The sequence below is a fragment of the Marmota marmota genome, unplaced genomic scaffold (assembly GCF_001458135.2).
Source record: "Marmota marmota marmota unplaced genomic scaffold, marMar, whole genome shotgun sequence".
Taxonomy (NCBI): Eukaryota; Metazoa; Chordata; class Mammalia; order Rodentia; family Sciuridae; genus Marmota; species Marmota marmota.
The window spans coordinates 53,645,836-53,666,302 of record NW_025999900.1 but is presented as its reverse complement, the minus strand read 5'-3'; the positions used below and the strand labels follow the sequence as shown (position 1 = coordinate 53,666,302).

The 20,467-nt window shown below is 39.2% G+C and overlaps 1 protein-coding gene across 5 annotated transcripts in view; it reads right to left on the bottom strand.

Moving 5' to 3' along the window:
* Positions 1-7,835, bottom strand: part of Gpr65 (G protein-coupled receptor 65) — a 35,217-nt gene extending 27,382 nt beyond the window's left edge. For 3 of the 5 annotated variants that reach the window (XR_007345935.1, XR_007345933.1, XR_007345934.1), the window contains exon 1: positions 7,121-7,835. Coding sequence is in view for 2 of the 5 variants with exons in the window: in XM_048799135.1 (XP_048655092.1) it covers positions 591-1,625 (1,035 nt within the window). In the remaining 3 variants the exon portion in view is untranslated. Of the gene's footprint in view, positions 1-374; positions 2,033-3,804; positions 3,943-7,120 lie in introns of those variants that run through there. The other 2 variants (XM_048799135.1, XM_015489638.2) reach the window with 2 other exon arrangements.
* Between the last annotated feature and the right edge of the window lie 12,632 nt (positions 7,836-20,467).

The following is a 20,467-nucleotide window of genomic DNA, read 5'->3' as shown; positions in this document are numbered from 1 at the left end:
AGAAAGAAAACCCATAAAATCCATTCATGGGTTGGTTTGGTGGTGGTGTACAAATGTAATCCCTAAGATTTGGGAGCCTGAGAGAGGAGGATCACATGTTGTTGGAGGCCAGCAATTTAGTGAGGTCCTGTTTCAAAATAAAAATATAAAAAAAAGGGCTGGGGATGTAGCTCAGTGGTAAAGCAGCCTTGGGTTCAATCTCTAGCACCAAGCAAAACAAACAAACCAACAAGAAAAAACAGACACAAAGGGCACTAATTTAAAGGACTAACAGTCCTAGGCACCTATCTTACTATCCTCTGAGGGATTACAGCCCAGATACGCGTCCCCCGCCAAAAAAAAAAAAAAATTGTCATCAACAATAATGATCCCAATTCATTGGGAAAATATTAGATTTTATTAATCCATCTCATTTAATAAAAGGCGAGCAGGAAGATGCACAATGTGCTTTCAAACGTTTCCATTGGACCAGATTAAAATCTTCACTGAGAACACCTGTCGCCTCCCAGGCTGCGATTGATTCCCTTTACAAAATGTGATCTGGATGCAATGATGCCGCAGACCTCCCCTCCGTGCCCCCATCCCTCATTCTATTCCAGGACCTCTAGCTCCACAGTGTCTTTTGTAGACATGGAAAGTGTGCAGTTCCTTTGCCTTTGGGATTTATTGCGGATCCCAGTACAGAGTTTCAGTATGCTCCACATGTCGGACCTCCCTGTTTCGGTTACAAAGCAGTACAGAATCGGGTCGGCCACACAGTTGAGACTCGTCAGGGCCACGGAGATTCTGTACATGGTGTACGTCTGCCTCCCGGACTTGTCCTCCAGATTCATGTTGCGCTCTAAGATGCAACGGACCAGCAGCATCACATGAAAGGGAGTGAAACAGAGGACGAAAGTCAGGGTGATGCTAACCAGCAGTTTAATGATCCTTGTCTTTTCACGGCTCTCTGTGGCTTGATTGTGCCTGACAGCTTGATAGACTTTCTGGTTGCAAATGGCGATGATGACCAAGGGTACCGCGTAGCCCGTGCAGGTCCTGAACAGGTTGAGGTTGATCTGCCACTTCTCCAGAGGGTATTTGTCATAGCATAAGGTGAAATTAGACCGTCTGGCGTCACAATATTCAATGGTTGTTTCATCTTCCCACAAAATGACAGCATTAAAGATAGATTCCAACACCCAGATAGAGAGGCTGACCATGAAGGCGAATCTTCTGGTCCTGAGAAAAGAGAATCTCAAAGGGTAGACAACGGCTAAGTACCGATCAACAGCAATGCAGGTGAGGAAGCCCGTGCTGCTGTAGAAGTTCATGTACATGCAGAAGGCGCTCCCTTTGCACAAGGCAGGCGAGAAACTCCAGTTGTCTTTATTCCAAGTGTAATCGATCCACAGAGGGAGAGTTAAGGCGTACAGCAAATCCGACAGCGATAAGCTGAAGAGGTAAATTCCCAGCTCGTTCTCCTTCTTGGCTTGCAGAAAGGACACACACAGAGACCCGATATTGGCTGGGATGCTGACAAAAATCACAAAGATGTAAACAGTTGGAAACAGATAGTGTTCCAGGTCGTGCTGTTCTTCAATACATGTGCTGTTCATTGTTTCTTCTTCAGGTGGCAATAACATTAATTCTTGGGATGTAAGAACAGGAAAATGAGTCTTTTGTAGTTTGTTTTCAACGTTGAATTCTCTTTCACTGTGCGCACTCCCCCCCCCAATTTTCCTTTGGTTTCTAAGGTTCTAATTGATCCATCACTGCTTTTAAAGGGTGGGTGCAGATCGGTTTTTACAGATGATGCCTTGTTGGAAGTCAGAATCCAAACTCCTGGCAGTTAGCTAAATTCAATGAAGAGAAGTCCATGTGTCCATAAGGACAGAATGCTGGCAAAGAGCCCTCCAGGATCAACTGGAATATCCTTCAACTTCCATGGAGTATTGTCTCAATTTAATTTTCTTCATGAATCTCACAGAGATTGGTGCAAAAAGAATTCATTTTCGCAGAGATTGACACCCCTTTTTAAATGCCTTTGAGTCTGTAATGAAAGATGAACTAGAATAGGTTAGATGTTTACAAGATATATAACCTCCTTACAATCATGATTTTAAAGAATTCTTATATTTCATTATTGAAGATCTTGCAAATGCTTTAAATCACAATGAAGGTGCTTAAATGGGAAAATTACTTAGTAGGCTTTAGTAAATAAAGTCAAGCTGAGATATTTTACTTACTGCAAATAAGAATTACCCAAGGGAATTATGTTTCTCACCAGACATGAGATAACAACCCACACTAAAGCCAACAGGCAATTTTAAGTGGCTAAAAATAGAAAATTTAGTTATTTGGTTACAATCAGTACATGCCTCCAAGTGTGTGATACACTTTGTGGTTATACACTTTTACATTTTTCATTTCATATACAATTTAGGTGTAAAGCACTTTCAAAGTAATCGTTTTAGCCAAGCGAATATTTTCATAAGAAATACAATAAAGTTTAATTTTAAAACACAACAGTTTGTTGAGCCTTAATACATAGATGAGCCCACGTTTTTGAGCTTTTTCTTCCTTTGTGAGTTATTACATTTTGTCTTTCACCATCAAGAGAAACTTTCATAAGGCTTTTATACTTCCACGAACAAGAGGATAGAATGTCCTGCGTTCTAGGTAAAATCTTGTGATCAACAATTTCTGCTGCTATCCCAGGTTATTTATTAGGGTAGTTTCTTTGTGAAGCTATGATGTCATGGATTCACACAGGAGTAAAGGATTCATCCTTCTCCCCATCCTGGGGTGGAGAAATACTTCTGGTATTCCTCTGTTAGCGGTGCCTCTTGGTGGTTTGGATGATTTACCCGATGGAGGCCTTCAAAGAAAAGCTTTGTGAGGACACCAGACAGGGCATCAGATCTCTTGCCTTCCAAGTGTCGATGGATCCTGAGCACTCTAGGGACCTGCCCTCATAAGGCATGAGGATCCCGCTTGTAGAGCAAGCCATATCCAGAGTACACGACATATCTCACTCAAAACAAAATGGAGAAAAACTCCTGAGATCTTCCGGTCTCATCACACCTCAAATATGAATGAAATGTGAAAAACAGCCTTTCAAATCAAAACAGTCTCTTCCAGAGAGAAAAATAATTCTGACGGAAAAATAAAAGTTGGAGCTAAGATGAGGGAGGTCAGTGAGCAGGGTAAGCTCTGGAGAATCTAAAGGCATCTGTGGCTTTGGAGGAAATAGCTAAAGCCTTTGGAGCAGATAAACACTAAGTTTGGACCCACGCAGGGAGGGAGGTCCTCGACCATCCCACACACATTGGTAAACAGGAGCCTCCACCCTCAGAAGGGTGAGCCAGAAAACAAAGTAAAATAGTAAACTCCACAGACATTTTGCAGACAGCAGAGAAAAGTTGGCAAGTTCCATATCTCAGCTTAGTCTCTGTGGGGAGCTATAAAAAAAGAGTGCTTCCCTGAGTATTCATGCAATTCTAGGTATATAAGAGTGCATATGTGTTTACCACAACGGTGCACAAGATTAAAATATTCACAGTAGCACTATGTGTAAAACCCTTCAAATTAAATGCCTATTAGCAGTAGATTAGAAAAGTAAATTGTGGCATATTAATACAATTGAAATCTACATAATGATGAAAATGAAGAAATTATTGCTACACTTAATGACATGGGTGAAACTCACAAAAAGAATGCAGAGTGAAAGGAAAGAAAAAGACAGCAAAGTATGTGCTAATAAAAGACAAGCAAGGTTAATATATGCTGCTAGAATTTAGAATTTGGGAAGGAACCAGATACCATGCAAAGAGGGAATGATGGGAACTTCTGAGATTTTGGTGATGTTCTGTTTCTTGGTATAGTGCTTCTTCCACGCCCAGTGTGTAAAAATTTATCAGGCTGCTTGGTTGGGAAATGTGCTTTTTTTTTTTTTTCTGCCTGAAAAAGTGGTATTGGAAAGCTGTGTGAGATGAGATGTGAGGCACCTTGACAAACAACATCTGTTGCACATGCAGATGGAGTATGTATGCCTTCCTAGGAAATATGATTCTACTTCTTTTAAAACATAAAAATTAATTAAAACAGAACAAAAAATAATTTAAATAGTTGTAAAAATAAATTCACCAAAAATAAAGATTTATTATATGACAAATAAATAAATTCTAGGCATTTGGAAGAAGTAAATACAAAACCTCCCTTGAGAAAAACTTCCTTAACATCCCCTTCAAAGAAGCCCAGAGAGCCAGGTACATACACGTTATCCCAGTGGCTCAGGAAACTGAGGTAGGAGGACTGAAGTTCAAAGCCAGCCTCAGCAACTTAGTGAGGCCCTAAGCAACGCAGCAATACCCTGTCTCTAAATAAAATACAAAAAAAGGGTGGGGATGTGGTTCAGTGGTTTAAGGCCCTTGCGTTCAAACCCTGGTACCAAAAAAGAAAAAAAAAATCCCATAGATAGGGTTCTAACAATTATGACCTCACTAAAACACACATGTGCGTACACACCCACGCCCACACCCACACAGAAATAAGCCACTACGTGTGAGACTGAGCAGAAACAAGAAAGAACTAGATCCACCAAAGATTTAGAGGCAAATTAGTATATAACAAAAAACAAGTGTGTTTAATATGTTTAAAGAAATGAAAGAAGGAATTGGAACACATAAGTGAGGAGCAAGAGAAGATAAAAATGACCAGATGTATTTTTAAAAGATTGAAATAAAGTGTCTAGACATAAAAACATAATACTTTAAATTTGCAAATCAACCAATTGATTAGATATAGCTAAAGAGAGAATTAGTATTTTGCAAGACAGAACTAAAGAAAGAAGATGAAATGATCAGTGTTAAAGAGATGAGAAAACACCAAAGAGACATGGAGAATAATGGTCAGCATGTGTGTAACTCAAGTGGTACAAAAGTAGAGAAGAGAGAATAGGGAAGGGGCAATATTTGCAAAGATAATATTTCAGCACTTTCTAGAACTGATGAAGGATATGGAATCCTCGGATTTATGAAGACTTAAAAATTCCAAATAGGATTAAAACAAACAGAAATGGAAATCTATATCAAACTGCAGATCACCAAAGACTGATAAAAAATAGCCAGAGAGAAAAGATGGATTACCGACAGAGGATAAAATTTAGACTGACAAAGGATTTAATAAAAACAATAATAGTAGACAGAGGATTAATAGTCCTAAACAGCTAAGAAAATATATGTCACCTATAACTGTGTACACAACAGAACTAAATTGCTAGAACTGGAGAAAAATAAGAACATTTTAAGACCAACTACCACTGAGAAAATTTACTCCCATTGAATTTCTCACTTCAGCAGCTTCTATAGGATATAATTGAAGGACCAGAGAGGAATCTGAGAAGCACCAAGAATTGATGAAGCTATTAAAGATGCAACCTGAAGAAGAGACCACATGGTGTTCCCCACGAGGCTGACACACCTGGATCCTGAAAACATTCTCCCATGGGACCGGGACTACAACTGTGGGAGGATGGCCGTGTGTACCCCTTCTCAATGTTACTCAATAAGTATACATTTTTTCTCTAAAAAAAAGGATAAAATGGACAAACTGATTTTGGAAGAGTTTATCAAGTTCTCAATAGAATGAATTTCTTGAGCTGTAGAAGTGTTTCCTTCCTTGCTGAAAATAACCACAAGAAAGGATGGTTTGATGAAGCAGATACTGGGTCTCCTCTCTGTTGGGCAACAGAGGCCCTATAACCCTTGTGGTTATGAGCGTGGGCTCTGGAGACAGTTTGAAAGCCTCTCCATGGTCTTTGGGGGATCTGTGACCTAAGTTCTAATTTCCACATGCGTTCCATTAGTCACAGGGTAGTCGTGAGGGTTGAACGGGATGGACACCAGGCAAAGAACCTGGCACATGACAAGCCTTCTCTCTATGCTAACTGTCACTGTTGTTTCAATGGCAACATTGGTAATATGCTGCTATCATCTGTGTTGTCCCCCACGTTTCTTACAAGGAGTTCACTTTGACCACCTGGCCAGAGCATGGCAGAGGAAGCAGAGGAACTCAGCCTGGTTTGAACGGTAATGCTTCACATATGATACCAAGGTTTGCAGATAAACTTGTTAACTTAATGTATGCAAGTCTACAATTTTAGTGGAAAACAAACGTCCTCTTATTCATATGTTTTTCAAATGTTATTTTGTCTACTTTAATCAGATTTGGAGAAAATTGCTTTTAGAACCACTAAGAAATCTAGATGAGTTTTGAATTTTTATTTTACTCTTTACTGAATGCCAAAAGACAATCTATAGTATCTTAAAGTATACCTATTTCTAAACAGCTCTAAAAATAGTAAGAATCACTGATGAGAATTACCAAAAGGAAACTGTTTTCCTGTAGTGTTATAAGAAGGCTCACGTTCTGTTATCAGTTTAATAGCTGCTTATTAAGACTACTGTGTTCCAGGCACTGTGATAGTCACATACTAACAAATAGTTATTAATTGATGCTTATTAATTTTAGAAACGTTATTTCCTAACTTCACATTATTTTATACATATATATATACACACACATATATATATACATATGCATATATATATGCATATATATATTTTTTAGTTGTTTATGGACCTTTACTTTATCTATCTATTTATATGTGGTGCTGAGAATCCAACTCAGTGTCTCACACATGCCAGGCAAGCACTCCACTGAGCCACAACTCCAGCCCCTTCACGTTATTTCTGATGAATATAAAAGATATCATTAGATCATTGTTTGCTAAGGAAAGGTGTGAGGTAGTCCTACAGCTAGGAGCTGATAGGTTTCCTCCTAAACAATGCAGTTTTCCAATATACCACTTTCCGAAAAGGAAATAGAGCACTTACATTCCCTGTTTGTATATGCATAGTTGTACTTAACTCTTCATGAATTTAAATTTCGACATCTCTTTACCCATATTCAAAGCAGAGGAAACCATGCGTCTTCCTCTTTGTGTCTCTCTACAATACTCTGCCTTGTTACATTTATACATCCTAAACCAGATAAAACGCTGCAACCATTGCTGACCATCCTGCCAGAGTATGTTATCTCGCTTAAAATCTTATTCTGTTTGTAATCTTACACTTACCCTGTTTCTTGGAGTGATGCTTTTGTCGACTGAGGAGCCTGATAAATCTGGCATTGAGAAGAGAAACCACCACTCTTGAAGTGGGGACAGGAAATTGCACTCATAGCTCACATTTCATCATAAACCAATGAGGAAGCAGCATCTTAATGGGAAGGTTTATATTGTCCAAGTTTGAACAATTAAAAAAGAAAGTCAAGCTCTTAAGTATGCTAAAACATGTTTTTATCATTTACTGTGTGTAATTTTTATGACTCACTTTTCTCTTTGCATTCTAATTACAAATATGTACTGATGTTATAGATCTTTACTTAATAGAAGATGCACTAGATATTTCACTCGTTCATTCATTCCATCAGTACATATTTCTATGCTATTCTCAGGGCACTGTGCTGGGAGACGTGTAAGACCTGTCTATGACCCTCTATGACTAGGAGCTTATCACCTAGTAAAGGAGAAGTACAGATACGGTATGATAAACAGGAAAGTGTGAGATAAGAGATGATGCTGCAGGTGGATGCGGGTGATCAAGTTCTGGGGAACAAGACAGAAGAAGGAGACTGGGGGTTGGGTGTTTGATGGTGGAGAGCGTGGTTCAATAGCTGATGGGGTGCAGCTTGGGGAGGCTAAGGCAGACTACTCTGTAAAGTTTTTTTTTTTTCTTTTTAGGGCTAATGGTTTTATATGTGTAGTATTTCATTGTCTTTTAACTCTCCTCTGAGAATAGAAAACAGAGATTTTCAAAACCAATTAAACTTCCTGTCTTGGGTAAATAAATAATTTTATGAACCTTGAAAGATCATAGATAGTTTAAGACTAATATAGATAGTTATGATAGAAACTCATGTAGTACTGTAATGAGTTAAAAGTTACCGCCAAATTTACAAATGGTTTACTTATTTCCTAGAACTTCCTCTTTTATATATATATATATATATCATTAGACATCATTTTGGAAACTTGTCTTCATAAACCTTTATTAGAAATGGAGGGGAGACTATCACATCATACAGACAGACGTAATCTGGGATGGGAATTTTTGGCTTCATGAATCAGCACACCCTGAGTCTCTGTGTGTAAGAGGACACTGAAGGTTGTTGGGAGGATCTTTTCTACCCAGAGAAGGAAAAGGTGATCTTGTGATGCAGCCACAATTATTCATCTTGGACTTAATTGAGTATATCAGGAATGTACGAGTCTTTGATACTTTCTTTGTAGGTCTTTCATTAAGAACAACAAAAGTAATACATTAATAAAAGTATACAAGAATTTACAAATAAGTGGGCATACTTGAACTTCAAGATTCAGAATATGTTGCTATTGAAATAATAAAAGATTAAAGCACAATGTGGAAAATTATTTTTTTAAAAAGCCTTAAATCATTACAAAAACAAAAGTAATGATTTCAGTGGACTTGTGACTACGATCCCAAATTCTCCTTTTTTTGCATGGTTTGGCACGTCTGCTTCTCTGTGGTTTCTAAACATGGGTATTTCGTGACTCTGAGAATCTCTTACACTACCTAAATAGACTGTAGTTCTGCTTTTAGGGAAAGAGAATTTCATGTCCACATCAAAATTCTATGTAGTTTACTCTTCAAAAACAAAAATTAAAAAAAAAAGGATATACTAAAGAACATGAGAAATACAATTAAACTTTCACTTCTCCTGATTTAATAGGAGAAAAATTGTGGCCGACCGGTGCTAAAACCTTTGTCCAATTCACACAGTAAGTTTACCAACATTTATAATATTTCCTTCTTATTTAGGCCAAAAAATAGAGCATTGCCATATTTTCAACCACATGGGTCTCTAATGAGTAGTTGGAAATGCTGATTAGAGCACTTGCACTGTGACATTTTAACAACATAAAGGTCAGACAAAGCCAATTAGCATTACTGTCTTTATGGAGGTTGGCGTTTGTATCCAGGTGTCTAGCCTTCTGAGGTCACAAGCTGGGCACTCAGCACTGGCCAGTCAGGGCACTTGGGCTACCCAATGGGGGAAAAAGGAATCGAATGTGGATTTGTCTGGTTCCAACTTCTCCATGAGGCAGACAGCCCAGGATTTGATTCTGCTGATGAGGGCTCTTCTGTGAGGCCACTCCTTTGTCCGGTGCAATGGAGACAACGGCTAAATATGGCGGGCTAAGATTTTGAAATACTGTTCTGTTTTCTCAGTCTCATTTCTTTGTACCTCAGGTCTCCTCTTACACACTCAATGAGCCATTTTGGGTTTATTGTCTCAAGAGAAGAGATTCTCATCAGGAAGTAGGAAAAGGAAGAAAGGGGGGAACATGTGAGTTTAAGGTTACAAAAGATGGAAGCAGCTCAGGGAATGGAAAGGACTGAGGCAGAGACAGTGTGCTCGGGAGAACTCCTGCTGAGGTGAAGCAAACCTTCCAGGCCCCAAGAGCACAAAGAGATGTTCCTTGGGGTTGTGAGAGAGGCAGTAAGGAGAGCTTAGATATGGTGAGAACCTGAAACAGGGCCCCTGCATCCTGACTGCTACTCTCCCCGCCAGCAACCTCCGGTGGGTGGTGGTGAGGGGTGTGAGATGAAGTGTGTAATCTGGGGAGGAGAGTGGACTTGTGCCTCCCTTCCAGGATGAAGTCCAGTTAGGTGGTGTGACTCAGGGGTAGGTACGTGAGGTGCCTGAGGCAGCCCTGTCACCACAGCACAGTAGAGTAGAACAGTTTCCAGAAGGCCTCAGCTACCTCCTGGCACTTCTGGTAGCCCAGTGTGGTGACACAGGAGCAGCCTGGCAGTCACTGCTGAGGGACAACTCAAGTGAGTCCTACATGAGACAGCTACAGAAGAAAACAGGGTTGTTTTGGGAGATGCCAGCAATGATAGAGAAAAGCCCTAAGATTTGGGGTTCAAGCTGCCCTCAAGCCTTGGCAACATGCACCCCCTGCCCCTGGATCCTAAATGATGTTATGGAGTGGATTATTTCCCTCCTAAAATTCATACGTTGAGGCCCTAACCCCTAGTATCTCAGAATATATTTGGAGATAGGACCTTTAAAGAGGTGATTAAACTAAAATTATGTCCTAAAGATAGGTCCTCATCCAACCTGACTGGTATCCTTACAAGAAGAGGAAATTTGATAACCTAGCAGAGATGGATACTTCCTAGACACATGCAACCGACCAAGGTGGAATCATGAAGAAATAGGAAACCTGGACAGTAAGTAAAATGGATTCACACCCGGAAACACCCAGATGTAAATTTCACAATTTATGTTCTCCAGGCTTCTCAGAAATGATTTTTCAGACTGGGCAGGAGCAGCAGTCAGGTCCTCTGTCAATGATGTCACAAGCTCAAAATCATCTATGCAGAACATGAGCACCCCCCGCAAAAGAAAATTGTGGCCCTTCTTGTCATTCAATCAATGAGCAGATTTTCCCTTCTCCCTTCCTATAACCTCACCAAAGGAAGGTGGATTTGAATTTTTAGTTCCTTTCCAGTCACCACACAAAAGAACTTTTTCTTTTTTGCAATAATCTGTTGCCACACAGATTATTGTGTCCGTAGGGCAGCAAGTCCTTGCTTGATAACCTAAGGAAGTTGAATTAAAAAAAAAAGTCTCCTATCAAAGATAAGCTCAGGATCCAATGACCTTGCTACTGAATTCTATAAAACATCTAAGAAGAAATAATATTAATCCTTTTCAAAGTCTTCCACAAAGTTAAAAAGGGGGACTTCCAAATTCATTTATGAGGCTAGGATTACTTTGATGATGAAGCCATACGGGACACTAAAAAGAGAAAATTATAGGCCAAAGTCCCTGCTGAAAATAGATATAAAAATTCTAAACAAACAAACAAAAAACAAATTAGCAATCAAATCCAACAACACGTTAAAAGGATCAGAATTTCACCATGATCAAGTGGGATTTATTCAAAGATGTAAAGATGGTTCAGCAGATGCAAACCTATAAATGAGATGTTCCATGTTAATGGAATGAAAGATAAAAACCATATAATTACCTCAACGGATGCAGAAAAACAATGGTCAAAATTCAACATCCTTTTATGATAAAAAAAAAAACTTTGAACAAATTAGGTGTAGAACGAGTGCACCTCAACACCATATGTGACAAACCCCAGAAGGCCTCATGTTAACTGGTAAAATTTTGAAAGCTTTCTCTCCAAAATCAGAAACAAGAAAAGGATGCTAACTCTTGCCACCTCTATGCAGTCTAGTTCCGAAATTCTAGCCAGAACCAGGAAAGAGCAAGAACAAACATCCCAGGGAAGGAAAGAAGTTAAATTGTCCCTGTTTGCAGTTAACATGATCTTATATGTAGGAATCCTAAAGATTCTACCAAAAAGCTCTTAGAACTGATAAGTGCATTCAGTAAAGATGAAGGATACAAAGTCAATATCCAAAAATCAACAGTATTTGAATACACTAACAAAGAATTATCTGAAAAAATTAAGAACATTCCCATTTATAATAACAATAAATAAATAAATGTAAGAATAAATTTAATCAAAGAGATAAAATACCTGCACATGGGAAACTGTAAATTGTTAATGAAAGAAATTAAGGAAGACATAAAATGGCCAACAGATATATGAAAAACAAACCAAACCCCAATAATTTAAAACTCAAAATCAACATCACTAATTCCAGGAAAATGAAAGTTCAAACCACAATGAAATAACTCCTCGCACCTGTTTGAGTGGCATTTGTCAAAAAGAGGAAAGAAAACAAATGGTGGCAAAGATGTAGAGGACACATGCGCAGTGTTGGTGGGAATGTAAATTCTTATGACCATTATGCAAAACTCTATAGAGGTTTCTCAAAAAACTTAAAAATAGAATAACCATATGACTCAGTAATCTCAATACTGGAAATATATCCGAAGAAAATGGAATCAATGTGGTGAAGAGATATTTGCACTCCTGTCTTCATTGCTGCAGAGTTCATAATAGCCAAGACATGGATTCAATCTAAGCGTCCATCAATGGATGAATGGATAAAGAAAACAGGACACTGGGAAGCCCTAAAAAAGAAGAAAATCCTGTCCTTTATGACAACATGGAAGAACCTGGAAGACATTATGTTAAGTGAAATAAGCCAGGCCCAGAAAGACAAGTACTTCATGATCTCATTTATGTGAAGAACCTAAAAAAATTTTTTAAACTCATAAAAATGGAGAGTAGAATGGTTGTTATCAGGACCTGGGAGCTGGGGTAGTTTAAGGAGAAGTTGATCAAGTGATACAAAATTTCAGTTATATCAGATGATTGAGTTCGAGAGAATTATCGTACAGCAGGGTGACTACAGATTATATATCAGGAATACAGTGGGTTGTATTCTTGAAAATAGCTAAGGGAGTAGATTTCATGTCTTCTCCCCACAAAACAAAAACGGTATATGAGGCAATGCATACGTTAATTGACCCCATTTAGTCAGTACATAGTATGTTGTACATGATAAATATATGTGTAACTTTTGTCTGCTGAAAATACATTAATTTTATAAAAGAACAAATTCAAACTTATGAAAAGGCACCAGGGTTGCCTGTACCATGCCAGGAGACAGTGAGAAGGTGGCTATCTACAAGCCAAGGAGGGACCAACCCTGCAGATATGACAATAGATCTGTTCAGTCTACAAGAGGAGATTTGATTTTTATGTACTCGAAATGTCACTAATCCAAATTCAGATGTGTTTATGCATAAAATGCACCCTAGGTCTTTGAAAATTTAACATGTAAAGAAGAACATCAAATAAACATTTATGTTATTCCATATGGTGATGATAATAATTTGGATATTTAGGGTCAAATAAAACATATCACAAAAGTTAATTGTACCCCCATTTTTTACTTTTATGTGACTACTAGAAAATTTTAAATTTTATGTGCACTTTGCATTAAATTTCTGTTGGACAGTATTGTTCTGACTGTCGTTTTCTTCATTCTTTGGATCTTGAGCTAAGTGGACTCTAAAATTATTCCTCTGGCAGAAGTACAAAAATAAATGGGTATTGACAGTCCAGAGGAGACAAAACACATTACGGGTTCAGCATGGGAGACAGCAAAACTTCCTAGAGTTCCTTATCTGAGAAAATCTATTCAGTAACAACCACCAACAGAAGAACTATCAGGTGATGAAGGCAGTTTTGTTTTTCTTTCTCTCTCTCTCTCTTTTTTTTTTTTGAGAGAGAAAGAGAGAGAGAGAGAGAGAGAATTTTTTTATATTTATTTTTTAGTTTTCGGTGGACACAACATCTTTATTTTATTTTTATGTGGTGCTGAGCATCGAACCTAGTCCCCGCGCATGCCAGGTGAGCACGCTAACGCTTGAGCCACATACCCAGGCCGGCAGTTTTTAAAGTCTACTAAAGCAAGTGAAGCTAGAGTGTTTACTTAGGATTTGTTTCGATTATATCATTATTTTTAAACTCATTTGAGATGGAAGAAATGGGATCCTCCTCCCTTAAGTTTAACTCACTGATCCTGAACCCATAGATNAAAAAAAAAAAAAAAAAAAAAAAAAAATTGCATACACAGAGACTGAAAATTCTTATCTACGATCATGTTAGCCGTCGTCTGTCACCTGGTCTGTTGGTCAGGGTTCTGGTTTTTCATTGCAGAAAACAAATGAAGCAAAGGCTTCAGAAACAGGCTTATAAATAGGGTGAGAATCAAAGGCCAAAAGACAGCCAGGTTCCTGCCTAATCACTCAGGCTAAGATGGCACTACTGACTCCTCTGTGCTGGGCTCTTGCAGCCACCTCTGATGGAGCCTTTATGTCACTGCCTCCTCCAGACTCTGACATGACTCCAGGGTGATTTTCAACTGTGTTGTCAGGACCAGAGTCCAGTTGTGCTAGGGCAGTGGGACAGGTTGCTGAGATACCAAAGAAATACCCAGAGGAGGCACATGAGACACAAGGTTGATTGAAGAATGTTTATAGGGAAGGAACAGTGGTGACAGGCTGGACAGAGAGCACCTCTGTCCCTCATGGTGCTTCACCAAATAGCAGCTCCATCCCTTATAGTGCTATTCCCAAAAGTCCAGTGGTGACAGCCTGACAGATAGCGCTTCTGTACCTTATGGGACAAATATTGCTTCCATTTCTGATGACACCTTATCTAGTGGAGGTTGACTGCAAAACAGGTACTTCATCCCTAGTGCTCTCAATTCCATGTCATTTACCACAGGGAGAGGGGCTTTATGTTAGGCTATAGAAATGGTGACATCATGAGTTTACTTAGTTTGCTTTGTTCTTTGTATGAACAGCAATCCAAGGAGCAGCTGTCCTAGGGTGAGTACAAGAAAGCAGTTCCTACAGAGGACACTGGTTTACCCTATTTGCAGAATATGCAATAAAGAGAGTCAGAAAATGGAGTTTATCTGCACATTCTGTTCCTGGCCGGTTCTCTTAACTTGGCTAGGCTCTTGGAACCAGATAGGGGAGTTTCAGGAACATGGGGCTTTACTGTCCTCCCTTTTTTAAAGGATGACAATGTGTGCATATCTGGTCACCCTTCCAAGGTCAACGTTAAGGGTTCAAGGAACTCACTGAGGGAGCTTGGTCACTGTCGGAACCTGTGTTGCTGAGAGCAGCAAGAGGAAGGGTCTGGAGACTTTGCTCCTCAAAGAGGCAGAATTCTACCTCCTGCCAAGACCCTCATCATGGGGAATCAGTCTCATTGAATGTGGGTTTGGGTAATCATGGGCCAATAGAACAGAACAAAATAACACATAAAAATAACAAAACAAATACACCCAGACTCTCCCCCATAAATAAAATATGCAGACCCAATGCAAAAATAAAAATGATTCATTTTTCTGGGATTGTCTTAGTGTGGAAAGAGAAGTAAACATAAAAGTTATACTGTTGTTAAATTAGTATGTCATTTCAATAGCAGGTAATATGTGTTGGTCACTCTTCTAAGTGCTATATCACTGTAAAATTGGCTGAACTTCATATCAGTGCATTGCAATCATCATCTCTGCTTTATAGATGGGTAAATGAAAACTTAAAGAGGAAAACATCTTACCTATAAGCACTAGCTAGTAGGTGGTAGGAGAGTGATTTGAAGTCAAGCAGTCTAGAAATTCAGGACCAATGTTCTAAGCACTACACTTTGTCAAAAATTTTTTTTTTAAATTTCTGCGCACTCTTAATATTCAGTAAGCAACATCTAATTTATTTCATTAGGAGGATTCTGTTCTCTAAAACACTTTTATTGCCATTATATAAAGTCCTGAGTTAACAGAACCCCTTCATATATTTTAGAGAGAAGCTGCTGAGCAGGGTGACCACATTAACAGTTGAGATCAAGAGACTTTTATTCAGAGTTGAAAAACCAGATCCACAGGAGATGCCACAGGATAGTTCATGAAAAGAAAATAATTCATATCATTTTATGGCCAGAGACTACTTTAAGAATTGTTTCCAATGACTTTACTGAGTATGCTACAGGTAGCACGTTGTTATCATACATTTTGTCCTCAGGAAGTACAAAGAGAAAAAAGCCTTGACCTCTGACCTTGAATTTCTGACAGCCTACTTGAGATTTCTAGAAGTAAAGCCCTTTCCTTAAATGATATGTCAATGAGTTTTTGTTAAAAGGCAAGCTCTCTCCTCCTAAGAGATCATCTGATTTTTTTTCATATTTTTCCTTTAGAAAAACTAGATTTTTTTCAGTGACTGGTGTACCCTTGTGTACTCAGAAGAACTTCTGGTTTAAAAGAGGATGTCATTGTCACCAGGCCCATGTCTGTTTTGCTTGCCATTCAAGCTTCCTCAAGAACTAGTTGCTGGTGCAAGGAAAAAGGTGTCCTTGAAAGCCAATAAACCAAAGAAGATGGGAGCTTAACACCAACAAAGACAATTTTAGGGAATTTGGGTGTAAAGAATTTCATGAGGAGGAAAAGGAAGAGTGAGGATGGACATCCTGCTCACTGGGGTATTCATCATCTGTAGCCTGTTTTCTTTTTCTTCTTCCAGAATATCCTTGAGATAACAATTGACTTTCATCTCCTAGGCTGTTTCCTATAATTCTTTAGATAAACATATTATTTCCCTGCAAATTAATCATTCTTTTTCTTTTGACTCGGAATTGAATCCAGAGTTGCTTTACCACTAAGCCACATCCCCAATTCTTTTTATTTTTTGTTTTGAAACAGAGTCTCACTGAGTTGTGGAGGGTCTTGCTAAGCTGCTGAGGCTGGCCTTGAACTTCCGATTCTCTTGTCTCTGCCTCTTCCTGTGATTACAGGTGTCAGCTATTGTAACTGGCCACATTATTTCTTTTTAAATTAAAGAACAAGATAGGAAACCCTCTTCCCATGCTTTGAGGTTATCTGAAGGCTATCTGAAGATGATTAGATGCCTTGGGTTCTGTAAATCTAGATACTGATAGATAACTTTTACAACTTGTGTTTCTTCAGTCCGGTTTCCCAGAGATAGCTAAACTTGAAATTGATCACTGAGATACAAAAGGAATCTTTTATTGGAGAATGGGGGAAGACAGTGAAAGACAGTTGTTTTCTCTGGTAGGAGGCACTCAGTCAGAAGTGTCAGCTACAGCCAAACTAGTGGGAAACTAATAATAAATGGCTCAGCTGTGGGACTTCATAAAAGAGTGATTTTTAAAGTCTACTAAAGCAAGTGAAGCTAGAGTGTTTACTTAGGATTTGTTTCGATTATATCATTATTTTTAAACTCATTTGAGATGGAAGAAATGGGATCCTCCTCCCTTAAGTTTAACTCACTGATCCTGAACCCATAGATGCAATGGGAACCAACCACATGCTATTCTCTTTATCTTTATTGAACATCCTAAGTGAAAAAAAAAATTCAGCTTGTATTTATTTTTCAGCTTGTATTTATTGTTTCTTTGCTTAACGATCTTGCAACAGAAAAAGTTGCATTCTGCAGCCTCCTAATAAGGCTGATGACTCAAGAGACCCAGTGACAGAAGAAAGAGCTTTTAAAAAACAGATTTTCAACTCTAGGGGGCTGAGAGTTTGCAGATTGAGGATAGGAATAATGAAGGAGGGAGATAGGTCAGTAAAGGAAAGGAATATTCATGTCTTTTCTGGGAACAGGGGGAGATCTTCCAGGAACTCAGGGGTCACCTCTTTTTGCTCCTTTTATGGTCTAGTGTTTCGGATCTTGGTGGATGGTAGGTGTCTTTAGTCCAAAAGTTAAGGCCACAAAGGAGACAGAAACAATATGAAAACAGAGATATCAAGCCTTTTTATCTTGTTCCAGATCCCTTATCAGACATCCTGCAGGCCCAAGTGAAGAGTGAGTGTTTTTAGCAAAAGTGGCCTTCAAGTCTTGAACAGCAACTGTTAAACCACATGGCAGAAGTGTTATCGGCAGACAACAAAGGTAGTGAGAGACAAATAATAAATTGCAAATAATGAATGGCTGTGTAACCTCCAAAATTAGTAATTTTTAAGTCAACTAAAAATCAAGTAAAGCCAGAAAGTTTAGTCAGGGTTTTCCTCATAAATGGTCTCCTGGATATAGATTAGAAATTAGAAACAAACAATATTCTCTCTGGTAAGCAATTACTTCAGCATAGTAATTACTAGGAACCAGTGGTACTTCCTGTGGGAGGTAGGGGTACTTTTTCTGTTAGATGTTGCATCCTCTTCTGCAGATTTTAAATATTGCACAAATATTTGTGGCTTGTCCTCTAAGTACAAGGTGCAATGATGTGCTACAGGATGACATTTGCTGGGTACTGGTTTCAACTTTCTCATCTCATGTACATGGTATTTTCCTGTTTTCACCTTCAACTTACTCACTTTATCATGTGGTGCTTGTATGCTATATGCATATCACAGATATGAAACTTCTGGTTAGTAGGAAGTGTATCATTTACTTGATTTATCATCCATGACTTGCAACCATGGTTGTGAAGGATATGGAAAATAGGCCCCAAGGAACTTCCCCTACTGTATTTCCCTTCCTGCCCCACCCCGCCCTAAATGGGCTCATCACCAAAACTCCTCCTATGACCTGGACCTGCCTTCCAAAAGGGCCAACCAAAAGTAGCTAATTCCTTCCATGAGCTGGCTCTGCGTAGGCCCTATAAAACCCAGACCCTTGTGGTGGCCTGCTGCCATCCCTCACCCCCCAAGATGTGCCCCTTCAGTGCTGAATAAAGCATCCCTGATCCATGAGGTCTCTTCCATTTTCTTATTCTTTTTGTATTCTCTTTCACGTGCTTTCAGGTTTCTCCAACTCATACTTAAAATTTGGGGGTGAAACACATGGGTCAGAGTGAGTTCTGCAAAGCTAAATCTATAAAAGTGGAGAGTTACTGACTTTTATCAGACAGTGGTGGTGGTGGTGAGGCAGAGTGTTCAGATATGTGTTGTGTGGGAAGAGGAAAAACTGAAGAAAATGAGCGGTTCATGAAGGACATGGGAAACAACATCCCCCAGGGAAAAAAGAGAAATAACCCCCAGGGAGAAAAGGAGGACAATGGGTCCCAGAAAGAGAAGGAAAACAATGGGCTCTGAACTTTCACAATTTGTTCTGCAACTATTTTCCTGACTGCCAAACCCACACATGCTGTTATAATTAAGTCTCTGATGATCAAGTCATATTAAACATTCTGCTATGATTAACTCTCACTAAACCCTATGAAAATCAGACTCCTGTTGTAAGCAGTTGCCATTTTCTCCCCTGAAAATGTGCCATTCCACTGCTTAACAAAGAAAGCTTGCTGATCCATTTTGGTTATTTCTGCTTTCAGTTCATACATGGGGGACCATATAACTTATTCAAACCAGGACACTTTTTTGAGGGTGAAAGGGTATTGCTGGTACTTATGCTGGGACTGCAGAGAGAAACTGAAACTGTCTTTGGTAAATCAGACCTAGAATAATTTAAATAGAAAAAATGAACATAGCTATTGTTCAGTAAGAACCTAGGGATATCAGAGGGTCTGATGAGGTTGTATATGGGATTACCCAGATGGAGATTTGACTTCCTCATATAATTAATTGTGGTCCTGAAATTCAAATCTAGTTTGTGGGTAAATGGCAAAATAATTAGATTTCAAACAGGACTGTGCAAACAAAGTGTCCTTAAATCTTGTGTCTTCTTGAATTTGGTATCTTAGGGGCTTATTTGGGCACTAATAACCAATTTCATGCTTCTGCCAAGGGAGAGTCAGGGATAAGAAAACACTTCCTCTGCAGTCTTTCAGAGTATATTTAATTTGATCCAGTTGCAGGGTATCAGAGATACCAGGGCAACTTTGCTAACAATTGGCTTGGAGTCATTTCAACTAACAGTGGAAGATGGTTCACGATACTTTAAGTGAGACATTGGGTCCCGGGTGGGCCCAAGGATAAAATGGACAAAAGACAGATTTGCAGGGGAGAAGAATACGGTTTAAGTTTACATGGCACAGAAGACTTCAAAAGGAAATGCAGACTCAAAGAAGCAGGTTATATCCTGCTTATAACTTATATCCTGAATTGGACCCCAAAACCAGTTAAGTTGTGAAATGTGATAAGGCAAAGGGGCATGGGCAATGGTGTTTAATTCAATAGAGAACTGATTAGGAAGATAAACGGTGTTTGCAAAGATTGCTATTGGGTTTCAACTTCCTGTCCTTGTTATTATTTTTATAAAGATGACATCTTACACGAGAGAATTTCATCTCCTGTTTGAAACAAACGAAGGTCAGAGTGATCTTGCACCTCCTGTTTTCTTTCAATTGCTTTTAATTGCAAATAGTGAATATGCCAGAGCAGCATATTTTGGGATGACATATTCTTCAAGCCCAGGTTACTCCAGGGTAGTTAGCAGAATGGAGAACCTTGTCAGCTAAAGTTTGTGAAAGTGTGGTGCATACTAGGAAGGTTTACGAGTGTCTATTAACTGATCTCATTTGATCACACCCCCATGCCGTTGCTCTTCTCATCTCATCCAATATACAGAACAACTCGCGCTCTGAAAGCTAAGTGACTGGACCATGATGACAGCTGAACTGTGGCTTGGTTAGGGGTACAAACCCCTTGCAAACCTGGCCCTCTTGTTCTGCTACAGACTGGTACATGGTAGGTGCACCCCAAGTTGTTGGGGTATCCGTGGTAAGCCTACTCCTTGCCCTCTGCCTTTGGCAGGTTTTGGATATTATCCATCTTTCTTTCGCTAACATGCTCCATCAGGTGAGGCCCAAAGAGTAGTCGCGAAGTGATAGCACTTGAAGGCGGGTAAAGTTTAAAAAAAGACTCGCCCCGCCTTCCCTCAACACTATTGCGGCTGCGCGGGCGCGTCCTTACTCAAGATGTCCGGAACCGCTTCAACAGCCTTTTGCCCTTTTCCATCATGGCGGCGGTCGGACCCG